The sequence below is a fragment of the Chiloscyllium plagiosum genome, chromosome 33, assembly GCF_004010195.1.
Source record: "Chiloscyllium plagiosum isolate BGI_BamShark_2017 chromosome 33, ASM401019v2, whole genome shotgun sequence".
NCBI lineage: Eukaryota > Metazoa > Chordata > Chondrichthyes > Orectolobiformes > Hemiscylliidae > Chiloscyllium > Chiloscyllium plagiosum.
This window is the reverse complement of record NC_057742.1, coordinates 812,859-824,870: the sequence shown is the minus strand read 5'-3', so window position 1 is coordinate 824,870 and position 12,012 is coordinate 812,859. Positions and strand designations below refer to the sequence as shown.

General features: G+C 41.5%; 1 protein-coding gene across 3 annotated transcripts in view; it reads right to left on the bottom strand.

Annotated features, from left to right (window-relative positions):
• Positions 1 to 651: 651 nt before the first annotated feature.
• Positions 652 to 12,012, bottom strand: part of LOC122539702 (zinc finger protein Aiolos-like) — a 223,098-nt gene continuing 211,737 nt past the window's right edge. For all 3 annotated transcript variants that reach the window (XM_043674701.1, XM_043674703.1, XM_043674702.1), the window contains exon 8: positions 652 to 4,631. In XM_043674701.1, the coding sequence (XP_043530636.1) occupies positions 3,919 to 4,631 (713 nt within the window). In that variant the 3' untranslated portion in view covers positions 652 to 3,918. The remainder of the gene's footprint in view (positions 4,632 to 12,012) is intronic.

Sequence of the window (12,012 nt, the reverse complement as noted above, 5' to 3'; positions counted from 1 at the left end):
GACAATTCTAACCCTAACACTGCTCATGGCCATCATTCCAGATTAGGACAGGATGTGGAGAGCGGCGAGCAGGAAATATGAAATTTCATCTTGAAGCCTTGGATCCACAAATATTGAGACAGTATCAAGCTATAGGGAATCCCACACCTTGGGAATAGATGTTATTCCACCTAACTGAACACTGCCTCAGTTTTCTTGCTGCTATGTTATAAATTCTGATAGTGTAAGAAACCTCCTGCAAGTGAGGTATGTTCAAATCTGGTTCCCTGCATCTCGCAACTTACTGGATTTGCAATGTTTAAAGGGGATGCATTGGAAAGAGTTTTAAAAAATTATTAGTTGGGGTCAGGACTGGGTTACATGTAAAGGTGTGTTAACTGTTTGGAGTATGGAGTTGACTCAAGGTCAGCAGGTTTGGTGCTGGCCTCTTGGGATTTTGCTTGTTCTGGGCAAGCTCATTCTCAACAGCTCAACGAGAAATGATGGGATAAACATTACCACAATCCACATGATTTGGATCACCTGACGAAGGAGCAGCGCTCCGAAAGCTAGTGTGCTTCCAATTAAACCTGTTGGGACTATAACCTGTTGTGTGATTTTTAACTTCACAATCCACGTGTTTTTACAAACAAGGTTTTCATCAGTCTTCCATTGCCAGTGGGTCCAAGGTTGTTGCTTGGAATCTTTATTTTCAGAGAAATAAAACTCATGAGAATCAATTCATTTCTCATGAAAGTGAACGATTAAAAATGTACACAACTGGTTCCAAATATGACGAATTGCATTATTTAACACAAAGCAGAGCTAACTTGTTTAAAAAACAAACTATATAAAATCAAAAAATCTTTGTTTGGAAATAATTTTACTGTAACAGTCTAGTGTAAAATCTAATGAAGCAGGAAATATAAAAATGTTTCACATTTACATTCACAGTAGAAGTATATTTATTTTGGGTGTTTATACAGCAACAGCTGGTTATTTCAGACAGCACAGTGAATCTGCTTTCCTGTTTTCACAGACTGTTCCCGCGGGTCCCGCTCGGTTATGGGTCAATGATCACTCAACCTGCTGTATCAGTTACTGCCCTGATAATGGAAGCTGCCCTCAATATCTGCAAAGTGCTGGACCATACAGAAGGCCGTCTACCTGTTCTCCCCTTTTGCCTGTTACATCTAGTATCACCCCATTGAAAAAGCAGTCAGTTTCTAATAAAATGGAGTGGATTGAATCTGCAGTAAAAATACTTTTGGGAATGAAGCTCTTGTTAGAGAAATTCCAAACTGTGGCACAAATAAAACAGAGTATGCTCAAAGTTGAAAAATCCTTCAATATCAGAATAATAAAACAAACATAGCATGCCCATCAGCCTCTGAAATAAAGCCAAGTTTAAATTTTGGATTTAGGCTATTGAATAGAACATTCCTCTTGAAAAATCAACTAGACTTTTCCTTTTTCAGATACTAGAACTGCTATGCAGCTTCAGAGTTTTGTTTTTTTTTGTTATAAAGATGTACTGATCTTTTGTATAGATGATAATGCCTACAATAGTGAATAGGTTAATGATTTGGAGATACAATATATTGTATGTGGGTGTGAACCACAGAAGTTGTAGAACAAACTGTCAAACACAATATTGCTTGTGAGATGTACACATGAATGAACTGTATCAGTCAGGACAGGCTTATGGAAAACTATATCACTGCAATCTGATTGCACAGACTTTTAGGTCTGTGTAAAAAACTAAGATGGATGTCTAATTTACACGAGCAACAGTGCAGACGAAAGCAATATGTTTTCAAAATGCACATTTAAAGCTGCTAATCTTAACAATTTACAGGATTTGGTTGCATGTTTCCTCAGTCATTTTACTGTATGTGTGTTGGTGAAGGTGAAATTAACAGTTTCAGGATTCTTATAGACTCCCCACTACCAATGTTACTGGGCAAATTCAGTAAAAGTTGTCAGATTCAGAAACACCACAGTGTGACTTGGGTTCTCTGGGAAGACAATAGGGTTTAGGCTGTGTAATGGCAGCATTGAAATTAGATGCATGATTAGCTATGTAAAACTTAATTAGATAAGGCAAGAGCAAACAAAAACAGAAATAATCCAAGTGCAAGAGTAATAGATCCAAAGTAAATACATGCTAGATTACCCAACAGCAGGCCACAAAACAGTGATAAGGCCATTCCTAGTGTTATACTGAATTTTACATTAACAAAAGGAATTCTTGGGTTCATATGCAAGCTGTGGGCTATTTGTCAGCCCACACATGTGGTACTCTAGTTACACTGCATGCTGCAGAGTGACAATGCTCAGATACAATTATTATCTGAGAGTGTTTGTTAATGTGCACTGGTTAGACTGTGAATTCTGGACCCCGTCGCTGTGTGCAACTCAGAACACTTTCTGCATTTCTTATTTACTTGTGTAGAAATGGGAAATAAAAGTGCTTTGTCAGTACATGCTGAGATCTGAGACTCTTATCTTTCTTGCAATACAGGCACATGCTGTTCAAATATTACACATAGTATCTTAAAGCAATATCTATAAAAGTTATAATGCTGAAAATCATAAAAGAAACACACAAAAAAATGAGGCCACTAAGAACAGAAAGAAAAAATACTGGTGAGGGCTGTTGAAGTTGAGATCCTAAATCTTCTAAAAATTCTGAACTATACTATTACATAAATTCCCTACATGACTGCTTTTCTCATATCGTTAAAGAAAGCAGTAATGAGTGTCCATGTCGGATACACACAGTGCATGGAGCAGTTCCAATGGCAGTTTAGCCAAAACAATAAAGGAACAAATCAAACTTGACGAAGTCCTGATTGTGACAAGCACCTGTGACGTTACTGTTTTGTTCTGTTCCAATACTACAGACTTCATACAATATAAAAGCTGCGTTAAAAAGGTGTAAGCAATTTACAAATGCAAAAAGAATCTAACAGGAAAGGCAATTCACAAAGCATCAATTTGAGGTTTGATATTTCATGCACGCTTCTCCCTTTGATTGACTGGATACAATACCTGAACTCACTCCAGTGCACAATCCAGTTACTGGATGAGAAATGTCCTTCCCTTCCACATTGGACTGAATTGAGTGACTCTTCTTGCAATCAGCATTTCAATGATCCTCATCATTTGAAAGGTAGTTCTGAGATTATCCTCCTCCGATCTGAAGCAAGTGTTTGAGATGGCAATGGAAGAAGCTCTCATCAGGAATGAGTTCTGAACATCAGAAATCTCTGGTATTCACATTTGTAACAATTTAGTAGAAGTCAAGGGATTGGGTTTACTGAGCTATGAAAAACAAATCCCTCTCAGAAATGACCGAGTTATAAGGCAACTGGTGTTGTAGAGATGTTTTTGACACCACCAAGGTCAGAATTACCACTACTTTCAAGAAAGAACAAATGACATCCTGTTACAGGGACACAGGCAGATCTTGAATAAGGGCCGTATGAATCAAAGAAGTGAACTGCTCATAATTTTAATGGTGAGACCTCATTGTCCTTCAGATGCTAACACAGGAGAATGCCTTAGCATGGGATGGCATCTTAATTTAATGCCTCTTCCTTCCCAGAAACTCTCACAATATGAATTGCATTAGTTAGTTAACTTCACTGTTCTTTTAGAAGGCATTTTGTGTAATGTTCAGATCCAATCAGCTTTGTATCTGGATAATACCCTATAGTCTCTCCATGGTCAGCATTGCTGCTTAAATGTTACTTGGTGAGTTCATTACTGCTACAATGTAATGCTCAATAAAATGGCCTTTACCTGATCGCAGGTGTATAGATTTCAGATGAGTACACACAAAGGCACAGAAACACAGCATTAAGTATGAAAGCAAAGCATGAGGTCTAAAATATTTTTGGTCTGTTTGCTCCTGGGATGAATCATCTCTATAGCTCATTTTCTGCAGTAACGATGCTCCCCTCTGGCTATATGAGAGGAGAACTCATATCTGTCCTGGCTGCGATATCCACACACGTTACATTCAAAAGGGTCACGAAAACCATGGCAGCCCATGTGTATAGTGAACATCACATAATCCAGGTACAGCACTCGACAGTGGTCACATTTGAAGACTCTGACCTGTTCACCCTCATTAGTAATCACCTTAAACATCTCGCGGCCCAACCCCCCTGTTGTTTTCATGACGTCAAATGGTTTTGGGCTCTCTTTGATGGCAGGAACCCCATTTCTGACTCGGGGTGCAATCATCTGATGCTGCAGGTATGCCTGACTCTGTCGCTCCTCGTGGTTGCTCTCTGTGTCTGTGGAGTCCTGGCAACTGTTGCTGGGGGACACCCCTCTTTCAGAAGACTTTGTTTTCAATTGGCAACCAGTGTTCTCTGTGGTTGCTTCTCGCACATGGCCGTTCGGGGCATCAGAACGTGTGAGAGACAGTGGGTAGAGGCTGCTGATGACAGACACCATCTCTGAGGTGGGAGCAGGGGCTGTCTGGACAAGGGGCCGCAATGATTCTGCCCCCAGATAGGAGATGGCATTGTTGATAGCCTGGTCCATGAAACGGGTCTGCATCATTTCACCCTCCTTGTCATAAGATGGGGTTGAATTGTACTGCAGATCAGGGTAGCCCAGACAATACTGCTTCTCACCTGTGTATAAAAAGAAAATCAGACTTTAGGGGTTGTGAGGGGCATCGCAACTCAAATTCTACATCAGGTGATAAGTTCCAGAGTCATCAGGAGTTAATGGCTGTTATGGATAACACAGAGTTATAAAGCAGCTGATTCACTCACTGTAATGGCTACCTAATATGTGGATCAGTATAACATGAGGGACTGTGAGAAGAAGCAGATCAGTAACTTACCCAGAGTCTATGAGATGTTCAACTGCTTCTTCATTGAAACTCTTTACACACTTAGGGTGTACCCTGCAGCATTTATTTTGTAAGTTGTCCCACAACTCAGTCAGTGTGGGACAGCCCACAATGGAATTCAGTTTAGATCCTGTGGGCTCATACATAGTTTTGACATTTAGTGTGCTTTATTAAAGATGGGAATGAGTTCTTAACAATAAAATAAATTATCTAAAGTTGCTCTATGATATATGAAACGGAGATTATCACATTAATCAAACACTTGTAAATTTCTTCATAATGTTAATTTCCTGTTTTGCATTTACACTACCCACAGAATGAATTTTCCAAATGTCACTTATAAGGGATATGGCTCTAACACAATATACAATAACTTTAAGTTCATCCCATTATTTTTTCGAGAAAGGTGTCACTATGTCTATTCTCTTTGATATACTTATCCTCATCATGACATTTCAGTACAACTCACTTCTCACTTTGAAAGAATAACTTTGTGATTCTGTGCTCCAATGTGCAGCTACACTTGTAGGATGGGCCAGGGCTGGAGAGCCTAAGGAGAGGAAGGCAAGAGTGGAGAGACTGGGTTTTAAAGGCAGGTAGAGGAGGAACAAAATGGAAGGGTGGGGTTGATTGACATCTTGGGAGGTGCTGTGACAAGGACAGGGAACCCCTGATTGAAGAATCCAGCTTCACTGCTGTCTTTTCAAAAATGGCTTTTAGACTCTGGCCACTTGCCAGGTAGTGGAGCTGGACTCAGGTCTTTAAATGCCACTTATTGGTTAGTCAGGGTATCGACAGCAGCTTTATCTAGCAATTCCCCAACCCCATATTAAGAGGAAGGAACAAGTTGGGGAGGGCAGGAAGGAGCTGGCCTGAGCACCCAACATATTTATACTCTTACCCAGTTTTGCTAGAAACAGCAGCAAGACACCAGAATGTCCAGGCCAATGTCACAGGTGTTGGTCCAACCTGCAATCTTAGTGTGAGCACTTCCAGTTGGGAACTCAAGGCTGCACAATGGTCTTAAATTCCCCGAAATGTGGAATCACTCCCAGACAGGACTAAATGGAGGCAATGGGGCAAAAACCATCAAATTAAGTGCCACACTTTGACAAGCTCAAGGTGGCCTTTCCTGGGTATATTTAATTCATTTGTTTACAATGGCTTTGTTTACAATGGCTTAAGAGGCAATTTGTCTGGGATTTGTGTTCATATGGAATATTCTGAATGGAAAATGAATCCCTGGCTCATGGACAGACAAACCTGCAAATGCAAGATTGATGACTGATGCTAAGAATTGAAGGAGTGGGTACGGAACACAGTGAACTCATTCTGTTTGTGCTGATGATGATAACCCTGCACATGAGAGGCAGGTGACAACACAATTCATGCACAATTTCTCCAAAGCTGCCTCACTCTGATAGACACCTGTCTTTGATTAGAGCTCAAACTTTCTGTTTCAGTGACCAATGTTTAAATAATGTTTAACTACTGGCACCCTCTAATATGATGGCATTGTTCACTAATAAAGAACGAGTTTAAAGCTAACTGCTCTATACCAAAACCTACTTCATAATACATACTCAAGGTTGGAGTTACAGACAGGCCCTGCCATACTCTCTTCAGTCAGGAATGTGGGAGACGTTATGGATGAAACAGACTGGGGGTAAGTAGATGTGGAGCACAGGAAGTTTATTTCTGTGTTATAAATTCTATGTAATGTTTTTGTTAATGACTCTACTCATAGAACCATTCACCAACTCTGTTATATTGTAGATTAGATTAGATTACTTACAGTGTGGAAACAGGCCCTTCGGCCCAACAAGTCCACACCGACCCGCCGAAGCGCAACCCACCCATACCCCTACATTTACCCCCTACCTAACACTATGGGCAATTTAGCATGGCCAATTCACCTGACCTGTACATCTTGGGACTGTGGGAGGAAACCGGAGCACCCGGAGGAAACCCACGCAGACACGGGGAGAACGTGCAAACTCCACACAGTCAGTCGCCTGAGGCAGGAATTGAACCCGGGTCTCTGGCGCTGTGAGGCAGCAGTGCTAACCACTGTGCCACCGTGCCGTCCACATTCCCTTGAAGATGCTCAGCAACAACTTAGTTAAGCCCCATCAAGTTATCATGTGTGTGCAGCCATGCCAAAAACAAAGGGCTCTGCAGAATCCCAAAAAAAACCCACTAGAGTGTATTATCATGTTTCCAGATAGGGAAACTGTATCAGCCTTGTCTACAATACTCAGTGTGAATCAAAATCAGTTGAAGCACTTCCTTTTGAATTCAACATGAAGAAATGCCGGATTTAATTTCAAAATGCTCAAAATATTTAATATTTAAACTCTAATCAATAAGCTTGGTGAAAAAGTAGAATGATTCAGGTACCGGGCTAATACGTGTACCAGTGCTGATAGACCCCACAGCATTGCACTGAAAGGCGACACTGAACCTCTCCTCCGGGGCTCTGCACTATATTCCTACTTCAAAGTTAAGAGAGATACAATATATATTCCACCATGTGATATGATTCATTCATTGTGGTTTCCTATTTATTCCAATGTGCAAAAGGTACAAGCAGACTTGATAAAAGGGTAACAAGAATAAAAATGTTAGCATATTTACTGCATTGGCTCCCCAGTCATGTGCACGCATCATTCCTAATAGGATCATTGTATACGATTGTGCTCTCTTTCTGTTCCTCTCATTTTTATCATTTTTCTTCACTTTCTAATCATCTGTTTCTTCCTATTTCATGTTCTATGTAGGATAAATGGCTCAGAACAGGCCATTCAGCCTGCTCACCCCATACCCTATGACTCCCTTCCATCTTTCTGCATCTAAATCCATGCTGTAGCCATCTATTCTCTTCTCTCTCACTCACTTGTCTAGCTTCTTCATATCTGGATCTATGATTATTCATCTCAGTCTCTCCCTGCAGGTGCAGCTTGCACATTCTCACAGCTCCCTGGGCAAAAACAAAATTCTTCTGAGCGCTCTGTTGGGTTTCTTGGTGACTATCATATCATCATGACCTTCAGGTTAAACTCACCAGCAGTTGTCTCTTTCTCTCTCTAATGGGAGAGCAGTCCTATGGTGCTCTAATACTACCTGCGTCTATCAAAATCTTTTAAGAATTTTGAATACTTCTTTCAATTACTTCACCATTGTTGTGTTTCAGTTTTCAGTTTCCTTCCCAACTCCAATAGACCAAAGATGCAAAAGTTACCCTGCCTGAAGCATTATTTGATACCATTTTATGTCTCTAGTTATGTTCACTACCCTAGGCAGTGCCAGTCTCTCCCTCTGTGGTCCACACTGTGGGACTCTGAACTTATTATCAGGGGATAATCCGTGGCTCAGATTAATGCAGTCTCACCAAAGGGAAAAAGCTTGGAGGAAGATAAGATCCCAGGCTGAAATGTATAAGCAGTGAATGAGTGAATCAGGTAATAGATATACTCTGCTTGGATACCACCTTCAGATTAATATTGGAACCATAGGGTTGAGATGAACAACCCTCAGTGAGACTGAAGAAAAACAAAAAATTTTCCCTCCATCACAGTGCAGTCCGACAGTCGCCTTGCAACAGCAACTGACCTCCATTAAGGAGCAAGTGTTTAACAATCTGGTAGTAATGAGGATTAGAAAGTTGAGAAAAACAAATGCTCATGCCATGACTGTCCCTATTCTGGGTTCTGGCAAAGAGGTTATTTTGGAGACAACAAACTCCATGGAGAAACTGATGTGAGGGATATTGGTGGGGATAGATTAATGTTTAAGGAACAGGAAGTACTTGCAGGAAGTGTCATAGACCCTATGTAGACTGTAAATCAGCCATTGTAGGAGTGGGTCTGATGTGCAGGAGACATCCATGTAGTCTTTGATGCTATTTTTATCAAGAAAAAATGAAGGTCATAAGTGAGAAATGTCTGCAACATGAAAATGAATGCTTCATGACATTGCTCCACTTCTGCATGGTGTAAATGGAAATGTACCAGTATTTCAAACTGAAATTTTCATGAAATCCTCAGCTTTTGCTGAAATGCAATGTTGTTTAACATTGGCTGCTGCTGAACCAAAAGCATATAGAGGAATACTTAGCTTCAGTGGAAACAAGCAGATATTCAATTATTACCTACAGTTAGGAAATTCTGAAATACAAACTGAGAAACTACATTTCTATTATCAAATAAATGTTTGATTGGGGTCCACACTGACAGAGTCATACAGCATCAAAACACATGCTACAGTCCAACCAGTCCATGCCGAACATAATCCCAAACTAAACTTGCCCCATCTGCCTGCTCCTGGCCTACATGGCTCAAGCCTTTCCTTTTCATGTATTTTTCATGTCTTTTAAACAGTGTAACTCTGCCCGCATCCACCACTTCCTGAGGAAGTTCATTCCACACACGAACTACCCTCAGTGTAAAGAATTTGCTCCCATGTCTTTTTTGAATCTATCTCCTCACTCTAGTCTTGAAATCCCCCATCCTAAGGAAAAGACACCTGCCAGTAACCCTATCTATACCCTCCATGATTTTATAAATGTCTATGAGGTCACCTCTCAACCTCCAATGCTCCAGTGAAGAAAGTCCCAGCCTATGTGCCCAGTGGAGGTTAATACATTTACAACATTTAAAGGGCATCTGGATTGGTGTACGAATAGGAAGGATTTAGAGGGATGTGAGTCAAATGCTAGCAAATGGAACTGGACTAATTTAGACCGCCATGGACAAGTTGGACCGAAGGGTCTGTTTCTATGCTGCACATCTTTATGACTCTGATTCTATCCAGCCTTTCTTTATAAATCAAACCTTCCATACCCAGCAATATCCTGGTAAATACTTTCTGAATCCTCTCTAGCTTAATAATATCCTTCCTAAAATGGAGTGAGCAGAACTGGATACAGTATTCCAAAAGAGGCCTCACCAATGACCTGTACAATCTTCCCAACTCCTAGATTAGATTACTTACAGTGTGGAAACAGGCCCTTCGGCCCAACAAGTCCACACCGACCCGCCGAAGCGCAACCCACCCATACCCCTACATTTACCCCCTTTAACCTAACACTATGGGCAATTTAGCATGGCCAATTCACCTAACCCGCACATCTTTGTGACTGTGGGAGGAAACCGGAGCACCCGGAGGAAACCCACGCAGACACGGGGAGAATGTGCAAACTCCACACAGTCAGTCGCCTGAGTCGGGAATTGAACCCGGGTCTCTGGCGCTGTGAGGCAGCAGTGCTAACCACTGTGCCACCGTGCCTCCTATACTCAAAGGTTTGACCAATGAAGGCAAGCAAGCTAAATGCCTTTTTAACACCACCACCATCCCCACCCCAGTCTACATGTGATGCAAACTTGAAAGAATTATGCACTTGAACCCCTAGGTCTCTGTTCTACTACACTATCCAAGGCCCTATCGTTAATTGTATAAATCCTGTCTTGCTTTCTTGTACCAAAATGCAATCCCTTGCATTTATCCAAGTTGAACTTCATCTGCCACTTTGCCAAAGGCTTTACTGAAGTCCAAGTCAACAATGTCTACTGCTCTGCCCTCATCAATCGTTTTGGTTATTTCCTCAAAAAACTCAATCAAGTTCGTGAGACACGATTTAGATTAGATTAGATTACTTACAGTGTGGAAACAGGCCCTTCGGCCCAACAAGTCCACACCGCCCCGCCGAAGCGCAACCCACCCATACCCCTACATTTACGCCTTACCTAACACTACGGGCAATTTAGCATGGCCAATTCACCTGACCTGCACATCTTTGGACTGTGGGAGGAAACCGGAGCACCCGGAGGAAACCCACGCAGACACAGGGAGAACGTGCAAACTCCACACAGTCAGTCGCCTGAGGCGGGAATTGAACCCGGGTCTCTGGCGCTGTGAGGCAGCAGTGCTAACCACTGTGCCACCGTGCCGCCCACCAGTACATTTCCCTAGCACAAAACCATGCTGACTATCCCGAATCAGTTATTGCCTCTCTAAATATTTATAAATCCTAACTTTTAGAATCACCTTCAACAATTTACCCACAATCAAAGTCAGGCTCACAGGTCTATAGTTCCCCAATTTCTCCTTACAACAAAAGTACAACATTAGCCATTCTCCAGTCATCAGGTACCTCAACGCGTACTTACAGATGATGCAAATATTTTTTCAAGGGGTCTCACAATTTTCTCCCTTATATCTCACAACATTCTGGGATACATTAGATAAAGTCCCAGAGATTTTTCCACGTTTATCTTCTCTAACATTTCCAGATCCTCCTCTTCTGTAGTGTGAACTGTTTTTAAAATAATACATATTTCCCTAAATTCTCTAGCCTCCATTTCTTTCTCCACAGTAAACATTGACATGAAATATTCATTTAATTTCTCTCCCATTTCCTGGGGTTCAACACTGTGCCACCATGGGCGGCACGGTGGCACAGTGGTTAGCACTGCTGCCTCACAGCGCCAGAGACCCGGGTTCAATTCCCGCCTCAGGCGACTGACTGTGTGGAGTTTGCACATTCTCCCCGTGTCTGCTTGGGTTTCCTCCGGGTGCTCCGGTTTCCTCCCACAGTTCCAAAGATGTGCAGGTCAGGTGAATTGGCCATGCTAAATTGTCCATAGTGTTAGGTAAGGGGTAAATGTAGGGGTATGGGTGTTTTGCGCTTCAGCGGGTCGGTGTAGACTTGTTGGGCCGAAGGGCCTGTTTCCACACTGTAAAGTAATCTAATCTAAAAAGCCAATCTTTTTGATTTTTAAGATGCCCTACCCTCTCTCTAGTTACCCTTTTACTCTTAGTATATTTGTAGAATCCCTTTAGATTATCCTTAACCTTATCTACCAATGCTATCTCATTGCTTTCTTTAGAGTGCCCCTACACTCTTTATATTGATTAAGAAAATTCATTTGAACCGGTCGTCTATATCGAAGATTCTCTTTTATTCTTGACTAGAACCTCAAATCTTTTATTCATCCATTGTTCCTTATTCTTATCAGCCTTACCTTTCACTCTAATGTACATTCTGCCTCTGAACTCTCAATAACACACATCTGAAAGCCTCCTCCTTTTACCTGCGAATAGTCTATTCCAATCAACTTTTGAAAGTTCTTGTCTCATACTATTAAAATTTGCCTTAC